Source organism: Capricornis sumatraensis, chromosome X (genome assembly GCF_032405125.1).
Source record: "Capricornis sumatraensis isolate serow.1 chromosome X, serow.2, whole genome shotgun sequence".
Taxonomy (NCBI): Eukaryota; Metazoa; Chordata; class Mammalia; order Artiodactyla; family Bovidae; genus Capricornis; species Capricornis sumatraensis.
The window spans coordinates 22,197,887-22,220,594 of NC_091092.1; the positions used below are offsets into that span (position 1 = coordinate 22,197,887).

The 22,708-nt window shown below is 38.7% G+C and overlaps 1 protein-coding gene across 1 annotated transcript in view; it reads right to left on the reverse strand.

Moving 5' to 3' along the window:
* The window catches only part of IL13RA2 (interleukin 13 receptor subunit alpha 2), an 89,271-nt gene that overhangs the window by 15,141 nt on the left and 51,422 nt on the right, over positions 1-22,708 (reverse strand). The window contains exon 3 of the mRNA XM_068963044.1: positions 4,650-4,776. Coding sequence (XP_068819145.1) covers positions 4,650-4,776 — 127 coding nt within the window. The remainder of the gene's footprint in view (positions 1-4,649; positions 4,777-22,708) is intronic.

Genomic DNA, 22,708 nt, shown 5'->3' on the forward strand with positions numbered 1-22,708 from the left:
ACTTATTTTATTTCAAGGGAGGGGGCAGCGGGAGGCAATGGCTCCTTCATCTGTTGATTTAGAAAGCAATAAAAATTAACAAACTATTCTATAAATGTACTAAGTGTTAGTCACTCAGTCATGTCCAACTCTTGCAACTCCACGGACTGTAGTCCGCTAGGCTCCTCTGTCCACGGAATTCTTGAGGCAAGAATACTGGAGTGGGTAGCCACACCCTTCTCCAGGGGACTTTCTGGACCCAGGGATCAAACCTGGGCCTCCTACATTGTAGGCAGATTCTGTACTGTCTGAACTAAAAGGGAAGTCCCATAAACTTACTAAACCTACTAGCAAATCTAGTACATAGTACTGCCCTCATGTTGCCTTTCTGCTAATAATTTCTTCTCATTTCTGCTCTGCTTTTCATTTTAATACTTTACTTCATATTACTTATTGAGAAAAGTAAAAAAATCAACAGAAATAAATGATGCCAAAAATAATGATTTGAAATGAGAGCCTCATGAACCAAATAAAGAAGGTCTCTGTTGAAGATGAAATGACAATCCTATTGTTTCAACTCATGATTAGAAATTTTTGTTAAATACATTTTTCTAATTATCTTCTGCAATGAAAAGTTCATTAGACATGACTTAATAATTGTGTAATGATTTTTAAAATTCATTTTAAACTTATGTATTTTTAAAACTTATTTAATTGTCTTAAAAGTTAAGGTAGCTATGGTTTTTCCAGTAGTCATATATGGATGTGAGAGTTGGACTATAAAGAAAGCTGAGTGAGAAAGAATTGATGCTTTGGAACTGTGGTGTTGGAGAAGACTCTTGAGAGTCCCTTGGACTGCAAGGAGATCCAACCAATCCATTCTAAAGGAAATCAGTTCTGAATATTCATTGGAAGGACTGATGCTGAAGCTGAAACTCCAATACTTTGGCCACCTGATGCAAAGAACTGACTCACTGGAAAAGACCCCGATGCTGGGAAAGATTGTAAGTGGGAGGAGAAGGGGATGACAGAGGATGAGATGGTTGGATGGCATCAACGTCAATGGACATGAGTCTGAGCAAGCTCCAGGAGTTGGTGATGGACAGGGAAGCCAGGTGTGCTGCAGTCCATGGGGTCTCAAAGAACCAGACACAACTGAGCGACTGAACTGAACTGAGTAATTAAGGAATGTTTTCAGTTAATTGGGTACCAGACAATGAGGTTTTCGGTAAATAGCCTCTTTTTTAGAAAAGATTATATGAAAATTAGGGCAGAAATAAATGCAAAAGAAACAAAAGAGACCATAAGCAAAAATCAACAAAGCCAAAAGCTGGTTCTTTGAGAGGATAAATAAAATTGACAAAACATTAGCCAGACTCATCAAGAAACAAAGGGAGAAAAATCAAATCAATAAAATTAGAAATGAAATTGGAGAGATCACAACAGACAACACAAATACAAAGGATCATAAGAGACTACTAACAGCAATTATATGCCAATAAAATGGACATCTTGGAAGGAATGGACACATTCTTAGAAAAATATAACTTTCCAAAAGTGAACCAAGAAGAAATAGAAAATCTTAACAGACCCATCACAAGCACAGAAATTGAAACTGTAATCAGAAATTTTCCAGCAAACAAAAGCCCAGGTCTAGACAGCTTCACAGCTGAATTCTACCAAAAATTCAGAGAAGAGCTAACATCTATCCTATTCAAACTCTTCCAGAAAATTGCAGAGGAAGGTAAACTTCCAAACTCATTCTATGAGGCCACCATCACCCTAATACCAAAACTTGACAAAGATGCCACAAAAAAATAAAACTACAGGCCAATATCACTGATGAACACAGACGCAAAAATCCTTAACAAAATTCTAGCAATCAGAATCCAACAACACATTAAAAAGATCATACACCATGACCAAGTGGGCTTTATCTCAGGGATGCAAGGATTCTTCAGTATCCACAAATCAATCCATGTAATACACCACATTAGCAAATTAAAAAATAAAAGCCAAACGATTATCTCAATAGATGCAGAGAAAGCCTTTGACAAAAATTCAACATCCATTTATGATAAAAACTCTCCAGAAAGCAGGAATAGAAGGAACATACCTCAACATAATAAAAGCCACATATGACAAACCCACAGCAAAAATTATCCTCAATGGTGAAAAATTGAAAGCATTTCCCCTAAAGGCAGGAACAAGACAAGGGTGCCCACTTTCACCATTACTATTCAACATAATTTTGGAAGTTTGGCCACAGCAATCAGAGCAGAAAAAGAATTAAAAGGAATCCAAATTGGAAAAGAAGAAGTAAAACTCTCACTGCTTGCAGATGACATGATCCTCTACATAGAAAACCCTAAAGACTCCACCAGAAAATTACTAGAGCTAATCAATGAATACAGTAAATTTGCAGGATATAAAATCAACACACAGAAATCCCTTGCATTCCTATACACTAATAATGAGAAAATAGAGAAATTAAGGAAACAATTTCATTCACCATTGCAATGAAAAGAATAAAATAGGAATATATCTACCTAAATAAACTAAAGACCTATATAGAAAACTATAAAACACTGGTGAAAGAAATCAAAGAGGACACTAATAGATGGAGAAATATACCATGTTCATGGATCAGAAGAATCAATATAGTGAAAATGAGTATACTACGCAAAGCAATCTACAGATTCAAAGTAATCCCTATCAAGCTACCAACGGTATTTTTCACAGAGCTAGAACAAATAATTTCACAATTTGTGAAATACAAAAAACCTCGAATAGCCAAAGCAACCTTGAGAAAGAAGAATGGAACTGGAGGAATCAACCTGCCTGACTTCAGGCTCTACTACAAAGCCAGTCATCAAGACAGTATGGTAGTGGCACAAACACAGAAATATAGATAAATAGAACAAAATAGAAAACCCAGAGATAAATCCACACACCTATGGACACCTTATCTTTGACAAAGGAGGCAAGAATATACAGTGGAGAAAAGACAATCTCTTTAACAAGTGATGCTGGGAAAACTGGTCAACCACTTGTAAAAGAATGAAACTAGAACACTTCCTAACACCATACACAAAAATAAACTCAAAATGGATTAAAGATCTAAATGTAAGACCAGAAACTGTACAACTCCTAGAGGAAAACATAGGCAAAACACTCTCCAACATAAATCACAGCAAGATCCTCTATGACCCACCTCCCAGAATATTGGAAATAAAAGCAAAAATAAACAAATGGGACCTAATTAAACTTAAAAGCTTCTGCACAACAAAGGAAACTATAAGCAAGGTGAAAAGACAGCCTTCAGAATGGGAGAAAATAATAGCAAATGAAGCAACTGAAAAAGAACTAATCCAAAAATATACAAGCAAATCCTGCAGCTCAATTCCAGAAAAATAAACGACCCAATCAAAAAATGGGCCAAAGAACTAAACAGGCATTTTCTCCAAAGAAGACATACAGATGGCTAACAAACACATGAAAAGATGCTCAACATCACTCACTATCAGAAAAATGCAAATCAAAACCACAGTGAGGTACCATTTCACACCAGTCAGAATGGCTGCGATCCAAAAGTCTACAAGCAGTAAATGCTGGAGAGGGTGTGGAGAAAAGGGAACCCTCTTACACTGTTGGTGGGAATGCAGACTAGTACAGCCACCATGGAGAACAGTGTGGAGATTCCTTAAAAACCTGGAAATAGAACTGCCTTATGACCCAGAAATCCCACTGCTGGGCATACACACCAAGGAAACCAGAATTGAAAGAGACACATGTACCCCAATGTTCATTGTGGCACTGTTTATAATAGCCAGGACATGGAAGCAACCTAGATGTCCATCAGCAGACGAATGGATAAGAAATCTGTGGTACATATATACACAATGGAGTATTACTTAGCCATTAAAAAGAATACATTTGAATCAGTTCTAATGAGATGGATGAAACTGGAGCCGATTATACAGACTGAAGTAAGCCAGAAAGAAAAACACCAATACAGCATACTAACACATATATATGAAATTTAGAAAGATGGTAAGATAACCCTGTATGCAAGACAGCAAAAGAGACACAGATGTATAGAACAGTGTTTTGGACTCTGTGGGAGAGGAAGAGGGTGGGATGATTTGGGAGAATGGCATTGAAACATGTATAATATCATATATGAAATGAATCACCAGTCCAGGTTCGATGCATGATACTGGATGCTTGGGGCTGGTGCACTGGGATGACTCAGAGGGATGGTACAGGGAGGGAGGTGGGAGGGGGGTTCAGGATGGGCAACATGTGTATACCCATGGCAGATTCATGTTGATGTATGGCAAAACCAATATAATATTGTAAAGTAATTAACCTTCAATTAAAATAAATAAATTTAAATTAAAAAAATAAATAAAGTCAATAACCAAAACAGAAAAAAAGAAAAGATTATATGAAAAGGTATAGAAAGTATATTTTAGTTTGGCATTTATCCCATAAAACATTATCATCAGTTACGTTACACATGAGGCTGACTAGTAAGAACGTATCTTTTGTGTATGGGCTCCCTGAAATATTTCCAATAATAATTTATCTATTTATGCACTTTCATATGGTAGGTTGACAAGGCAGTTAATATCTCTGATTTTAAAACTACTCCATTCTTGGTTTACCTTTTATCTCAGCATTTGAAGACAAAGTAGAGCCAAAAGCTGTGCAAATAAGAAGGGTATATAGACATCTGATATCCAAATGAATGAAAGCCATTTCTCTAAGATTTAATACCTTGCAATTTCCACTCTAAGAAGGAAAAAGATAAAATTTTAACATTATCATACTTCAATATGGATTAAATGTGATTAAAAATACAGTTGGGAACTCTTTGTGGGCTTTCCACCAAGAACTGGGAAAACTGTGTCCCGTAGAACCATTTAAACAGAAAAAACATAAATCAAGCTTGGAACCAAAATAATTGGAAAAGAAGATTTTTGTCTCATCCTTCTTATGAAAGCAAAAACAAGGCGACACAAAGATATCCTTTCAGCCCCTGGCTTTGACACACACACACACATTATACATAACATGCTATGACCAAGATATGATGACCTCAAATAGCCTTCAGCCTGAAGATTGAACCAGACCCACCTGAGAGTTCTATATCTATTTGTGGGGGGAATTATATCATTAGTCTCCATAGTGATATTCTCCACTAGCCACCAAGAAGACACACTAATACATACACACACTCTTTTCTGAGACAAAAATTATTTGAAAGTTATCTGAATATTGATAAAATCTCAGAATCAATAGCAAATATACCAAAGCCTCAGATAACTCAGAACTTTGTTTCATTTCTTCATAAACATTAAATCCTCATCATCTACTCTCCTATCTGTTCAACTCTTCCCTGTATTTCTTATATCAGTAAATGACACCATAATCTTCCCAATTGTCCAAACCAGAAACCTGAGGTTTTTTAATCCCTCCCTCTCCCATCCAATTTCTCCATTATCACTACACCTTCCTAAGCTGAGGATCTCATCATCAGGGATCTCCTTATCCAGTCTTTCCTGCCTCCAAACCATTTCACATCACATACAGTAAGGACAAATCTGAATTCATCACCTCTCTTAAAACAGCAATTTACTGACACAGAATAAAATTTAATAATTTTTTTCCACAGAAGAATACTGGTTTTATGATCAAAACTAAAAGGACTCATGTCTCCACACATCTATTCAATCAAAAAATACTCTCCTTTCCATGAAAAAGCATTACTTCCAGTTCTACAATTCTCTTTCAGTCTATATTCTTAAAAGCAACAATTTCACAGGAAGGATTAAAAGTCAATTACCCCAACAGTCAGAGACTGCCTTTCTTTTCTCCTACTTAAGTTAATTATGCAGGACAGACCCTTTTCCCTGCCCCACCCTCTCAGTCTTACCTGCTCCAACTGTAATGTTCTCATGTTGCTAGGCTTCAATTATTACATAATGGAATCTTGGAATCAGACTGTTAGAGCCAGCAAGTATATTGGAGGCAATGCTAGTCCAATCCTCCTTTATATATTGGGAAGTAAAACTCAGACTTGCCCAAGATTACACAGTAAGTTAGTAAATTAGTAACAAAGCTGGAAGTAGAACAGAGATGTGATTCCCAGTCTAGTGCCCTTCCACCCTAATATGCTGGATCCCACATGTTTGGCTCAGTATTATGAAAGCTTTTCCCTTGGGACTCCAGCATTTAAGTCTTCCTTAAGTTAGCTAGCCAGGCTGAAGCAACACCATGCTATTTCTTTTTCTATGTCTCATACAATTGTAAGGGGATGCCATTCCTCTTACTGAGGTCCAATGAATCTCTCTACACAATTCCTTCATCCCCATCACCAGCCCATTGCTGCCTTCTAAGGCATGTGTAAGTAATAAGTGGGTTTGGTGAACAGAAGGCCACATTTCTGCCATAGAGATGCTCTTACAGATTGAGATTAAAAAGACTGGTTACTTTTGGATCCAAGGCAATAGGTCTGACAAACAAATTCTTTCATATTACCTATAAGGATGAAGACAATCATGCTTGCCCTACTATCAATCTCTCCTTAAATATTTTATTAGCCCCTGGTCATGTACAGCATAAAAGCTAAATAAAGAGTTAAAAATAACTTGCTTCTATTCTATTTATAGGGTATTGAAATTAAACTCAGACCATCAAATAGCATTTCCTGGATCAGTTAAACACATTTAAGCAAAAATAGGAAATAGACTAGCTGGCTTCCTGAATCAATTATCTAGAAATCCACAAAAGGAATTCCTGAATAACACTTAGTGTCCCACCTAGACTTTCTTACCCAAGTGAACGTGAAGACAATTCTTTCCTCAGCTTCTGGGTTACAAGACTGTCACTAGTGCAATGAGGGAGTTAGCATAAAAGTGAAAGTGATGTTACTGAGTCATGTCAGACTCTTTGCGACCCCATGTACTGTAGCCTACCACGCTCCTCTGTCCATGGGATTTTCCAGGCAAAAGTACTGGAGTGAGTTGCCATTTCCTTCTCCAATAGTTAGCAGAAGGACAGAGTTTTTCACAAGGGATCTGAAGGCAAATGAAAGATGGGGGATAGAAATGCAGGGATACAAAATGTGAAACAGTTTCAGATATACTCCCCACTCCCAGCCCACAGTTAACAATCACTTATCTGGTCATTTTATTTTTTAAAATGAGGAAATACCCAAAGAGGAAAGTGAGTCATCCTAGCTTACACAACTTATGGGGAGTAGAGCTAGGACTGAAAAACAGTTCTCTTGAGCCCTTTCTTGACTAAATAAATTTTCTTGTCATAAGAAGTCTATCCTGCATCTATCTTTCCAGAAGTCTCCCTGCAAACTTTCCTAAACCTACAGTTGCCGCCCAAACCATCAACCCCACCACACAGTTTTATCATCATGACATTTTTAGCAGAGTAATAATTCAACAAACTTTGATTGTGCTTTTTTTTTTTGCCAAATACTATTCCAGGTAAATCTTGTCTGAAGAGGCAAGGTGCAAGTGATGAATCATAACATCTATAATAATGATAAAAATATATCCTACTATTGATTCAGCATTCCCAGCATTTCAGGCACTGGCCTGTGCTAAGCCCTTTATATGTATAATCTCATTTAATACTCAGTCAGCCTTGGATGTATGCACTATTTTTATTCCCATGTTAAAAACCAGAAACTGAGAAGAGAAGAAATTAAACAACTTCCTACAAGTTACTACAGGCCATAAATGGTGAAGCTTGGATTTGAACCTAGACAGCCTAGTGTCAGACACCTTGATAACCACTACACTAGAGAGGTTCCAGACCTAAGATCAATGTGGCAAACAACTTCTTGTTTCTGTCCACCCAGTTTTACACAACACTGTTGCTCAGACAGTTTTCCACTAAGAATCATCTTTGGGAAGGCAAGCCTAAAGCTAGTTCCTGGTTTCAGCCTCCCTTCCCCACCTCTTGAAAGCCATGCTAGATAAACTCTTTGTTCTAAGTGTTGGCAGGAACAATTCTTGCATTACTGGAGAAACTCCAGGTACTTACCAATAACATTGTTTCTCAAGAAATGGATTATCATAAGTAATTATCATAGCCCCCCTTTTCCCCCTTTCCAACTTAGAGACATTTATTGAATCTCTAATACTTTCCTTCCTGTCTGACAATCAAGCACACTGAATAAAAATAGGCTTTCCTGAAACAGCCAGGGGGCCAGGACACAGATTCTATAAGTCACAAGATAGGGGAGTTTAAAGGGGGGGGGGCTAAAAGCCATCTAAAGCAAATATAGAATCACAGCACAGTATTGTAAAAGCTGACAGGACTGACTAATTTTTGAATAAACCAATAGATATATGGCCAAGGAGCTTGTTGTAATACAAACAAAATAATACCAATATCAAAATGGATTTCAGCCCTGCCTCAACCACTAATGTGCTTTCAGTTCAGTTCAGTCACTCAGTCGTGTCCGATTCTTTGTGACCCCATGAATTGCAGCATGTCAGGCCTCCCTGTCCATTACCAACTCCAGGAGTTCACCCAAACTCATGTCCACCAAGTCAGTGATGCCATCCAGCCATCGCATCCTCTGTTGTCCCCTTCTCCTCCTGCCCCCAAACCCTCCCAGCATCAGAGTCTTTTCCAATGAGTCAACTCTTCACATGAGGTGGCCAAAGTATTGGAGTTTCAGCTTCAGCATCAGTCCTTCCAAAGAACACCCAAGACTGATCTCCTTCAGAATGGACTGGTTGGATCTCCTTGCAGTCCAAGGGACTCTCAAGAGTCTTCTCCAGCACCACAGTTCAAAAGCATCAATTCTTCGGTGCTCAGCTTTCTTCACTGTCCAATTTTCACATCCATACATGACCACTGAAAAAAAACATAGCCTTGACTAGACGGACTTTTGTTGGCAAAGTAATGTCTCTGCTTTTGAATATACTATCTAGGTTGGTCATAGGTTTTCTTCCAAGGAGTTAAGTGTCTTTTAATTTCATGGCTGCAATCACCATCTGCAGTGATTTTGGAGCCCCAAAAAATAAAGTCTGACACTGTTTCCACTGTTTCCCCATCTATTTCCCATGAAGTGATGGGACCGGATGCCATGATCTTCGTTTTCTGAATGTTGAGCTTTAAGCCAACTTTTTCACTCTCCTCTTTTAGTTTCATCAAGAGGCTTTTTAGTTCCTCTTCACTTTCTGTAATAAGGGTGGTATCATCTCTATATCTGAGGTTATTGATATTTCTCCTGGCAATCTTGATTCCAGCTTGTGCTTCTTCCAGCCCAGCGTTTCTCATGATATACTCTGCATATAAGTTAAATAAACAGGGTGACAATATACAGTCTTGACGTACTCCTTTTCCTATTTGGAACCAGTCTGTTGTTCCATGTCCAGTTCTAACTGTTGCTTTCTGAGCTGCATACAGATTTCTCAGGAGGCAAGTAAGGTGGTCTGGTATTTCCATCTCTTTAAGAAATTTTCCACAGTTTGTTGTGATCCACACAGTCAAAGGCTTTGGCATAGTCAATGAAACAGAAATAGATGTTTGTCTAGAACTCTCTTCCTTTTCCCATGATCCAGCGGATGTTGGCAATTTGATCTCTGGTTCCTCTGCCTTTTCTAAAACCAGCTTGAACATCTGGAAGTTCACGATTCACGTATTGTTGAAGGCTGGCTTGGAGAATTTTGAGCATTACTTTACTAGTGTGTGAGATGAGTGCAATTGTGTGGTAGTTTGAGCATTCTTTGGCATTGCCTTTCTTTGAGATTCAAATGAAAACTGACCTTTTCCAGACAGAATGATCTCTGTTCATTTCCAAGGCAAACCATTCAATATCACAGTAATCCAAGTCTATGCCCCAACCAGTAATGCTGAAGAAGCTGAAGTTGAACGGTTCTATGAAGACCTACAAGACCTTTTAGAACTAACACCCAAAGAAGATATCTTTTGCATTATAGGGGACTGGAATGCAAAAGTAGGAAGTTAAGAAACACCTGGAGTAACAGGCAAATTTGGCCTTGGGATACGGAATGAAGCAGGGCAAAGACTAACAGAGTTTTGCCAAGAGAATGCACTGGTCATAGAAAACACCATCTTCCAAAACACAAAAGAAGACTCTACACATGGACATCACCAGATGGTCAACACTGAAATCAGATTGATTATATTCTTTGCAGCCAAAGATGGAGAAGCTCTATACAGTCAGCATAAACAAGACCAGGAGCTGACTGTGGCTCAGATCATGAACTTCTTATTGCCAAATTCAGACTTAAATTGAAGAAAGTAGGGATAACCAGTAGACCATTGAGATATTACCTAAATATAATTTCTTATGATTATACAGTGGAAGTGAGAAATAGATTTAAGGGACTAGATCTGATAGATAGAGTGCCTCATGAACTATGGACGGAGGTTCGTGACATTGTACAGAGACAGGGATCAAGACCATCCCCATGGAATAGAAAAAAAGAAAAATGGCCATCTGGGAAGGCCTTACAAATAGCTGTGAAAAGTAGAGAAGCAAAAAGCAAAGGAGAAAATGAAAGATACAAGCATCTGAATGCAGAGTTTCAAAGAATAGCAAGAAGAGATAAGAAAGCCTTCCTCAGCGATCAATGCAAAGAAATAGAGGAAAAAAACAGAATGGGAGAGACTAGAGATCTCTTCAAGAAAATTAGAGATATCAAGGGAACATTTCATGCAAAGACAGGCTCGATAAAAGACAGAAATTGTATGGACCTAAGAGAAGCAGAAGATATTAAGAAGATGTGGCAAGAATACACAGAACTGTACAAAAAAAGATCTTCACAACCCAGATAACCATGATGGTGTGATCACTCACCTAGAGCCAGATATCCTGGAATGTGAAGTCAAGTGGGCCTTAGAAAGCATCACTACGAACAAAGCTAGTGGAGGTGATGAAATTCCAGTTGAGCTATTTCAAATCCTGAAAGATAATGCTGTGAAAGTGCTGCACTCAATATGCCGGCAAATTTGGAAAACTAATTTGCTTAGAGGTAAATTATAACTCAATTTCTATCTATAATGTGGAGGTAATGACTCCAGCCTGGCAGTTTTGGGTTTAAGATTAAATGAGATAATGTATGTGAAAGAGAATAGTAAATTGCTCTAAGGGGTTTGCTTCTGAGCATCTTATTACTCAGAAAAAACTAGAAAACAACTTACTCCAAATCCACACGTTTCCTCCTACTACTTCAGCAAAATCTACTTCTGCACAGTTGATAAAAAGGCCCTTATTGTTAACCTCTTTTACCATCCTTTTTGACCCATTAGCTACCTTTATTGGTTTTTGTCTTAGTAATAACAATTTATTGCATTTTTAAATGTTTCATAGTTTACAAAAAATATATTGAATTATTTTAACAAATCTGTAGGTATAACAGTTTGTATTACATATCTACAATCATTAAAACTGGGGTTTAGAGAAGTAATGTGACTTGAAAAAGATCCCACTGCTTGCAAAATCCACACTGAAATGAAAGGTAAAAGAAGCAAGGAACAGAAATATGTTGTAAGGCTAATAATGCAATCTCTTACATAGTATGGTTTTGTAGCAAAGTTTCTTCTCTACCTTGACAAAGAAGAAAAAAAGATTCTTCCAAAGTATCTGAAATGGCCACAAGTTCTTTAAAAAGGCAATTACTAAGTTACAAAGACAAATATTATCTATCGAAAATGATGAATGAAGTTTTGCAATGTCACTAATGTGGCTTATAAAAACCACCTAAAGGGAAGTATGGCCGTGTTATTTCTATTGCCGTTTAGGAAAAAAAAAAAAAAAATCAGTGTTATAAAATTTGATACTTTCTATTCACATTATTTAAACTATTTAAAAATATCAGTCAAAGCAATTGGAATAGGGTTAGGAGAACAAGAAAATGGGAAAAATAGAAGAGAACTAATGCTTGAGTAGTGTGTTAGTCACTCAGTCATGTATGACTCTTTTCAACCCCATGGACTGAAGTTCACCAGATTCATTTATCCATGGAATTCTCCAGGTAAGAATACTGGAATGGGTTGCCATTTCCTTCTCCAAGGGAATTTCTCAACACAGGGATCGAACTCGGATCTCCCGAATTACAGGCAGATTCTTTACCATTTGCGTTACCAGAAATGGAAAAGTAGATGTGATACAGGAAAAGCTTTACCAAAGTCCAAGCTCTTTTTCAACTTGTCCAAAAGAATCTGGGTAAGGAACACAAGAAACCAAGGAAAAATACACACACTCACACACACACAAACTCACACTGAGACTGAGGAACAAAGAGAACAGAGAGAAGCAGTTTATTCAGGGCAGATGCAAAGGGTGTGGGCATCCTCCTGAGTGAGGAATACCCACAGGGTGTTGATACCCTCCTTTTAATCTCATTTTCAGCTCTGTGAATGGGTGGGGGTCTTTTTGATGAGGGGTGGAGTATTTATTGAAGGGAAGTTTGAGGTTTGGCTCAGATTGCACCAGGTAGCAGGTAGCACCAGCTTCCAGTCCTGTGCATTTGTCTCCTAAAGCCACTGTGTGTGCTCTTTAAGAGCTGTTTTCCTTAAAATTTCCCTTACTAGTTGAGCACCACATGTGAAAATTCCTAAAGGGTCATCAGCAACCTGTGATTTTTTATTTGCACACCCTCCATGCTTTTCAAGGTCAGAGTTTCTTGCTCAGATGCTACAAAGGGTTCGTTCTAGATGCCATTCTTCTCTGCATCATGGTCTCATTAAGTGCAAAACAGGGAGGTGGCTTTGCCTTCTGCCTAATGCCTATACATAAGGAGCCCGTCCTTGTGCTGGCCTGTCTTTCCTGCCTCAAGGTGATTGCAAAGGCTTAAATGTTGTCTTTGGGTAAAATGATAAATTTATATGGTCTTACATGAGAAGACATTGACTAGAAGATCTGGGCTCTAGCATCAACGTTAGCAGGGGATTTAGAAAATGATAATAATAGGGACTATAGTTTCTTAAGTTCTTACCAGGTGTCAAGCTCTGTTACAGATATTTGATATGGATTAACTCATTTAAGTCTCACAAATGTTGCTAGTTACTATTATTATTACAATATCCCAATATTACAAATGAGTTGTTTGAGGCTCAGAAAGGTTAAGTAAATTATTCAAGGTCATACAATTTAAGCAAAAATTATGCCCACATCTAATTCTAAAGATTATGTTCCTTTTAACATATAATAAGTGTCTTTCCATCTCACTTAGGTGAAGGTGAAGTCGCTCAGTCATGTCCGACTCTTTGCGACCCCGTGGGCTGTAGCCTACCAGGCTCCTCCATCCATGGGATTCTCCAGGCAAGAATACCGGAGAATCTCACTTTAGTGAAACTCAATTTCCTGTCATAGGAATTATCCCTAGGATATCATTCTGTTCCATCAGTTAATCTGGTGTGAATCCATCCATGGTTTCAGGATTTGACTCAAAAGTGCCAGCTTCCTGAATAAGCAATCTTGTTTCAAGGAGACCATCCAACATATACAAATATTTATTCATAGTTTCTAGAGTATAGCCATGACTCCGCATCATAATCAGCATCTCTGGAACCTGCCAAATCCTGAGGCCCAGCAACATTTTGAGATCAATGCATAGCTCAATAATAGTATAATCAGTCTATGAACTCCTGATGAGTCAATTCTGATTTAGATAATAAGTGGCAATTATTATTTCTTGCAGTGGAGTAACTTTTAAAGAATGCTGAAGATGACTTTGTGTACTTTCAAATATAAAAGGACTTTGAATCAGACAGATTCGTCATGCTTGCCTTTAGTCAACTGTCATTTCCCACAAAAATGCAAAAAAAGGGCACATGATGAATAATGAAAGTCACTACAGATGAATAAAGTACAGGTAGGATCTCCTTTTAACAAATACCACTTTAGCATCCAGTTATACATAACATGATTATATTTGTGTCCCTGTCAGCATTACATACTAACATTGTTTCTTGACATTTATGAAACATGTTCAATAAATCTTGTAAAACATAAGTAGTCATCTTATTCCCTAATTCTTTTTATAGATGGTTTCCTGTATAACATCTTGAGTTCATCCAATTGACAAGTTTCCTGAAGTACTATCAAAGCTACAGAATTAGGTTTTAAGCTATTCAGTTCAGTTGCTCAGTCATGTCTGACTCTTTGTGACCCCATGAATTGCAGCACGCCAGGCCTCCCTGTCCATTACCAACTCCTGGAGTTCACTCAGACTCACGTCCATCGAGTCGGTGATGCCATCCAGCCATCTCATCCTCTGTCGTCCTCTTTTCCTCCTGCCCCCAATCCCTCCCAGCATCAGAGTCTTTTCCAATGAGTCAAATTTACACCATGGCAACTGACAGGTTTATAGTGTTAATTCATGAAGCAGCTTACACATTTCAGAATCTGTTCCTAGTCTGGGCAGATCAGAGCCTTTTACTTTATAATTCTATCCAATAAACCAACAACAGGCTTTTACAACCCTTTAAAAAAATCTTCCAGGTCATCAATTTCTTAAAATAGGTAAAATTCTTATTATTAAATACACCTTACATTCTATTCAAATTAAGTCACAGCTGAAGAGCAATGCAGTATCTTGCTCTGGAACTAGCAAAACAATCTCTTTTGTTTTTTTAACACCCTTCTTCTACACCCTTCTTCTCACCCCCAAATGTTCCTCAATACTAGTGTGAACAAACACTGTGTACCCAAAACATTCACTTAGAGTAACAACTTTGGAATAACAACTTTTAAAGTCATTCCTTAAAAAACGTGAACTAGAACTGCCATACAACCCAGCAATCCCACTGTTGGGCATACACACCGAGGAAACCAGAATTGAAAGAGACAAATGTACCCTAATGATCACTGCAGCACTGTTTACAATAGCTAGGACATAGAATCAACATAGATGTCCATCGGCAGATGAATGGATAAGAAAGTTGTGATAGATATACACAATGGAATATTACTCAGCTATTAAAAAAAAACACATTTGAGTCATGTCTAATGAGGTTGATGAAACGGGAGCCTATTATACAGAGTGAAGTAAGCCAGAAAGAGAAACACCAATACAGTATATTCATGCATATATATGGAATTTAGAAAGATGGTAACAATGATCCTATATGCAAGGCAGCAAAAGAGACACAGATGTAAAGAACAGACTTTTGGACTATGTGGGAGAAGGCAAGGGTAGGATGATATGAGAGAATAGCATTGAAACGTGCATATTACCATATGTAAAATAGATGACCAAGGCAAATTTATTGTATGAAGCAGGGAACCCAAACCTGGTGGGATGGGGTGGGGAGGGAGGAGGGTGGAGGGTTCAGGATGGGTGGGACACATGTACAGCCATGGCTGATTCATGTCAATGTATGGCAAAACCCACCACAATATTGTAAATAGCCTTCAATTAAAATAAATAAATTAATTTTAAAAAATGCACAGAGAAAAGAGGAAAGGAAAGGAATAAACTACAAGCAATTATGTAAGTGGGAAAAAAAAAGTTTATTTGTCCCTACCTTTATCCTACTTGGTCTTCAGAAACAAAAGGAAATTATATTTGAAAGAAGATAATACCCATAGCCTCAGTTTATCTCCGCATAAACAGTATGTGGCATTCGATAAAAAGTTATTAGGGATGCAAAAAAAAAAAAATGATCATAATCCCGGTCCCCTCTCCATAGTGATCATGGAGTTGGGCCACCTAGTTCTCCCATCTAGAATATTTATTATATAGGGAACAGAGCTGACTAACAATTAGCCACAACTTTGGAGCCACTAAGTTGGTCACTTTCCCCAGGCTGTTGCCAGCAACAACTGAGCATGGCAGGGCTATTGGAAGTGGGGCATTTCTCCCTGATGCACAAGCCAACTCTTACACCCAAACTTTTTTCAACTCCAGAATTGATGGATGAACAAAACATTTCTGAGCACAAAACAAAAATATAACCCAGTTCATCTTCCAGTGTTTTGTGACAAAGAACTGATCATCCCAATTTGCTAAAGAATGTATGACAATATTCTTTATTCTTTTATTAATTTCCTTGTTTTTCTGCACCAAACTTGATACTGTTTGTAGGTGGACAATACTACAGACAGGCATGATACAAATGTGATTGGAAGGAAATTAAAAGTGTAGACATTTAGGGTGGTCCTAAGATGGCAGAGGAATAGGACAGGGAGACCACTTTCTTACCCACAAATTCATCGAAAGATCATTTGAATGCTGAGCAACTTTCACAAAACAACTTCTGAACACTGGCAGAGGACACCGGGCACCCAGAAAGGCAGCCCATTGTCTTCGAAAGGAGGTAGGACAAAATATAAAAAATAAAAAGAGAGACAAAAGAGTTAGGGACAGAGACCCATACCAGGGAGGGAGTTGTAAATGAGGAAAAGTTTCCAAACACCAGGAAACCTTCTCACTTGGGGTGGGGGGAGGGTCTGGGGGGAGTTTTGAAATCTCAGAGGGCAACATAACTTGGAGGAAAAAATAAATAAATAAAACCCACAGATTATGCCCCTAACTGCAACTCCCAGCAGAGAAGTAGCCCAGATGCTCGCGTCTGCCACCAGGAAGCAGGGGCTGAACAAAGAGGCGCAGCGTGCATTGCTTAAGGTAAGGACTGGGCCTGAATGCCCTGAGGGTAATCTGAGGGAGCTAACGGGAGATAGCAACCCAAACTGTGGGATAGCCAGAGAGAGGGGAAAAAAAAAAAAAAGAGGAAAGAGAGGGAGAGAGAGAACTTCCCCACAAAAAGCTCTAACCTAAGGCACTGCTGGGTCTGCTCACAGAACAAAGGACTGAGCGAATACCAGAGGAGAGCTAGCCAGCAGCGGACTGGCCCATCCCCTACTGGAGCCAGGGAGGCAGGCAGGCAACAGCCAGAGCCGGAAGGCAAGGGGCAAACTCAGTCCGAGAGATGGCATCCTCTACCAAACTGCGAGCAGGCTCCCAGATGCTAACCAAGTCTTCCTGGGATCCTGGATGGTTGACACCCATCAGGAGGGTCGCAGCCAAAGATCAGCTCCCCAGAGGAGACACATGGCACACCTGAGAAGGTGCTCCCACTGTGCACCCGGGAAACCAAGCAACCAGGACCGGGGAGGAGATAAGATGCACCGCCCTACCCAGGTAGAGAGCACTTGCCAAGCATCTGGTCGCCTGAGCTGCTTGAACCTGGGAAGGGCACAAAACGCAGGCCCAACCAAGGTTGTGCTTTTGTGGAGTACCCAAGAACCTGAACCTGAGCGGCTTAGACCTGCGAAGTGCACCCAACCCAGGGCCCTCTTTAGACAGTTCCCTTGCAGAGCAACCTGGAGCCTGAGCAGTGTAGACCGGGAAAGCACACACACCTGAGCAGAGGCAAACCCAATGTGGCCTAGGCACTGCAAGCACTCCCCACACATGCCAGTGATATTTGTTTGTAGTGTTCTCCCTCCCCGCACCACAATTGAACAAGTGAGCCCAAATAAATGACCACCTTCAACCCCTTGTGTCAGGGTGAAAGTTAGATACTGAAGAGACTTGCAAACAGAGGAAGCCAAAGTAAACAAAGAAGAGGGAACCACTTTGGAAGTGACAGGTGCAACAGATTAAAACCCTATAGTTAGCCTTGACTACATTGGAAGCAACATATAGACCTTGAGAAGACGTATTAGCTGGAACAAAGAACTATCTGAAACTGAACTGATGCAACACTGCCCTCAACAGCTCCAGAAAGGTTCCTAGATATATTTTACTATTATCATTTTTTAATTTTTTTAATTTTTAAGTTCTTTATTGATCCTTTAATTTTCCCTTTTAAAACCTACTATTACCTTGCAAAAAAGACCCTATTTTTAAAGCAAATTTCATATATTTTTCATAACTTTTGCGATTTTGCTTTGTTTTCTTAATATTGTATTTTTAAGAGTTTAACCTCTACTCTAAATTTTTAATCTTTGCTTTTTGGTATTTGTTATCAATTTTGTACATTTAAGAATCCAATATTCAGTACCCATTTTTACTTAGCAGTGTGATTAATGGATTGATTGCTCTCTCCCCTTTTGACTCTCCTTTTTCTCCCCCAGGTCACCTCTATCTCTTCCCTCCCTCTTCTCTTCTCTACCCAAATCTGTGAATCTCTTTGGGTGTTCCAGGCTGTGGAGAACACTTAGGGAACTGATCACTGGCAAGATTGGTCTCTCTCCTTTTGATTCCCTCTCCTCTCCTCCTGGTCATCTCTATCTCCTTCCTCCCTCTTCTCTTATCTGTGCAACTCTGTGAACCTCTCTGAGTGTTCCAGACTATGGAGAACACATAGGGAATTGATTACTGGCTAGACTGCTCTCTCCCCATTTGATTCTGCCTCTTCTCCTCCTGGTCACCTCTATCTACCTCCTCCCTCCTCTCTTTTCCATGTAACTCTGTGAACCTCTCTGGGTGTCCCTCACTGTGGAGAATCTTTTCACCATTAACCTAGGTGTTTTGTCATCAGTGCTGTATGGATGGAGAAGTCTTGAGGCTACTGTAAGTATAAGACTGAAAACCAGAGGCAGGAGGCTTAAATCCAAAACTTGAGAACAGCAGAAAACTCCTGACTCCGGGGAACACTAATAGATAAGAGCTCATCCAAAAGCTTCCATACCTACACTGAAACCAAGCTCCACCCAAGAGCCAACAAGTTTCAGAGCAAGACATACCAAGCTAATTCTCCAATAACAGAGGAACATAGCCAGGAGCATTAGAATACAGGTGGCAAAAAGTCACAGCAAGCCCATAGACACTTCAAAATTCACTACTGGACACTTGATTGCACTCCAGAGAGAAGAGATCCAGCTCCACCCACCAGAACACCAATGCAAGCTTCCCTAACCAGGAAACCTTGACAAGTCATTCATCCAACCCCACCCATAGGGAGCAACCGCCACAATAAAGAGGAACCACAAACTTCCAGCATACAGAAAGGCCACCCCAAACACAGTAACCTAAACAAGATGAAAAGGCAGGGAAATATTCAGCAGATAAAGGAACATGATAAAAGCCCAGTAAACCAAACAAAAGAGGAGGGGATAGGGAGTCTACTTGAAAAAGAATTAAGAATAATGATAGTAAAAATGATCCAAAATTTTGAAAACAAAATGGAGTTACAGATAACTAGTCTGGAGACAAGGATTGAGAAGATGTAAGAAAAATTTAACAGACCTAGAAGAAATAAAAGAGTCAATCAATAATGAATAATGCAATAACTGAAATCAAAAGCACTCTGGAGGGAACCAACAGTAGAATAACTGAGGCAGAAGATAAGATAAGTGAGGTGGAAGACAGAATGGTGGAAATAAATGAAGCAGAGAGGGAAAAAGAAAAAAGAATAAAAAGAAATGAAGACAACCTCAGAGACCTCTGGGACAATGTTAAATGTCCCAACATTCAAAATAGGAGTCCCAGAAGAAGACAAAAAGAAAGGCCATGAGAAAATACTTGAGGAGATAATAGTTGAAAACATCCCTAAAATGGGGAAGGAAATAATAACCCAAATCCAAAAAACCCAGAGAGGCCCAAACAGGATAAACCCAAGGCAAAACACCCCAAGACACACATTAATCAAATTAACAAAGATCAAACACAAAGAACAAATATTAAAAGCAGCAAGGGGAAAACAACAAATAACTGAGAAGAGGAGTCCCATAAGGATAACAGCTGATGTTTCAATAGAAACTCTTCAAGCCAGAAGGGAATGGAAGGACACACTTAAAGTGATGAAAGAGAAAAAGCTACAACCCAGATTACTGTACCCACTAAGGCTCTCATTCAAATATGAAGCAGAAATCAAAAGCTTTACAGACAAGCAAAAGCTGAGAGAATTCAGCACCACCAAACCAGCTCTAAAACAAATGCTAAAGGGTCTTCTCTCGACAGGAAAGAGGTTTATTCACCTTTTCTGTGTATAAACTCAAACTCAAACTCAAAACAACAAAGTAAATGGCAACAGGATCATACTTATCAATAATTACCTTAAATGTAAATGGGTTGAATACCCCAACCAAAAGACAAAGACTGGCTGAATGGATACAAAAACAAGACCCCTATGTATGTTGTCTAAAAGACCCACCTCAAAACAAGGGACACATACGGACTGAAAGTGAAGGGCTGGAAAAAGGTATTTCACACAAATGGAGACCAAAGGAAAGCAGGAATAGCAATACTCATATCAGATAAAACAGACTTTGAAATAAAGGCCATGAAAAGAGACAAAGAAAGACACTACATAATGATCAAAGGATCAATCCAAGAAGAAGATGTAACAATTATAAATATATATGCACCCAACATGGGAGCACCACAATATGTAAGACAAATGCTAACAAGTATGAAAGGGGAAATTAACAATAACACAATAATAGTGAGAGACTTTAACAGCCCACTCACACCTATGGATAGATCAACTAAACAGAAAATTAGCAAGGAAAAACAAACTTTAAATGATACAATGGACCAGATAGATCTAATTGATATCTATAAGACATTTCAACCTAAAACAATGAATTTCACCTTTTTCTCAAGTGTACACAGAACCTTCTCCAGGATAGATCACATCCTGGGCCATAAATCTAGCCTTGGTAAATTTAAAAAAAAATTGAAATCATCTAAAGCATATTTTCTGATCACAATACAGTAAGATTAGATGACAACTACAGGGTAAAAAAGCTATTAAAAATACAAACATATGAAGGCTAAACAACACATTTCTGAATAACCAACAAATCACAGAAGAAATCAAAATATGCATAGAAACAAATGAAAATGAAAACACAAAACCCAACAACCTATTCAGATTCAGATCAGTCACTCAGTCGTGTCTGACTCTTTGTGACCCCATGAATTGCAGCACGCCAGGCCTCCTTGTCCATCACCAACTCCCAGAGTTCACTCAAACTCACGTCCATCGAGTCGGTGATGCCATCTGGCCATCTCATCCTCTGTCGTCCCCTTGTCCTCCTACCCTCAATCCCTCCCTGCATCAGAGTCTTTTCCAATGAGTCAACTCTTCACATGAGGTGGCCAAAGTACTGGAGTTTCAGCTTTAGCATCATTCCTTCCAAAGAACACCCAGGACCAATCTCCTTTAGAATGGACTGGTTGGATCTCCTTTTAGTCCAAGGGACTTTCAAGTCTTCTCCAACACCTTTTATCCCATGGATGCAAGGATTCTTCAATATCCACAAATCAATCAATCAATGTGATACACCACATTAACAAATTGAAAGATAAAATCCATATGATTACCTAAATAGATGCAGTTCAAAAGCATCAATTCTTCGGCTCTCAGCTTTCTTCACAGTCCAACTCTCGCATCCATACATGACCACTGGAAAAACCACAAAACCTATGGGATTCACTAAAAGCATTGCTAAGGGGAAGGTTCATAGCCATACAAGCCTACCCCAAGAAACAGGAGAAAAATCAAATAAATAATCTAACTCTCCACCTAAAGCAACTAGAAAAGAAAAAATGAAGCAACCCAGGGTTAGTAGAAGGAAAGAAATCATAAAAAGTAGGGTAGAAATAAGTGCAAAAGAAACAAAAGAGACCATAGCAAAAATCACAAAGCCAAAAGATGGTTCTTTGAGAAGATAAATAAAATAGACAAACCATTAGCCAGATTCATCAAGAAAAAAAAGGAGAAGAATCAAACCAACAAAATTAGAAATGAAAATGGAGAAATCACAACAGACAACACAGAAATACAAAGGATCATAGAGACTACTATCAGCAACTTCTGCCAATAAAATGGACAACTTGGAAGAAGTGGACAAATTCTTAAAAAGAGTATAACTTTCCAAAACTGAACCAGAAGAAATAGAAAATCTTAACAGACCCATCACAAGCACAGAAATTGAAACTGTAATCAGAAATCTTCCAACAAACAAAAGCCCGGGACCAGATGGCTTCACAGCTGAATTCTACCATAAATTTAGAGAGAGGTAACACCTATCCTACTGAAATTTCTCAAGAAAATTTCAGAGGAAGGTCAAATTCCAAACTCATTCTATGAGGCTATCAGCACCCTAATACCAAAACCTGACAAAGATGCCAGAAAAAAAAGAAAACTACCGGCCAATATCACTGATGAACATAGACACAAAACACCTTAACAAAATTCTAGCTATCAGAATCCAACAACATATTAAAAAGATGATACATTATGACCAAGTGGGCTTTTATCCCATGGATGCAAGGATTCTTCAATATCCACAAATCAATCAATGTGATACACCACATTAACAAATTGAAAGATAAAATCCATATGATTACCAAAATAGATGCAGAGAACGCCTTTGACAAAATTCAACATCCATTTATGACCAAAAAAAAAAAAAACCCTCCAGAAAGAAGGCATAGAAGGAACATAACTCAACATAATAAAAGCCATATATGATAAACCCTCAATGGTGAAAATTGAAAGCATTTCCCCTCAAGTCAGGAAGAAAACAAGGATCCCAACTCTCACCAGTACTATTCAACATAGTTTTGGAAGTTTTAGCCAGAGCAATCAGAGAAGAAAAAGAAATCAAAGGAATCCAGATTGGAAAAGAAGTAAAACTCTCACTGTTTGCACATGATATGATCTTATACTTAGAAAACCCTAAAGACTCCACCAGAAAATTACTAGAGCTAACCAATGAAGTTGCAGGATATATAATTAACACACAGAAATCCCTTGCATT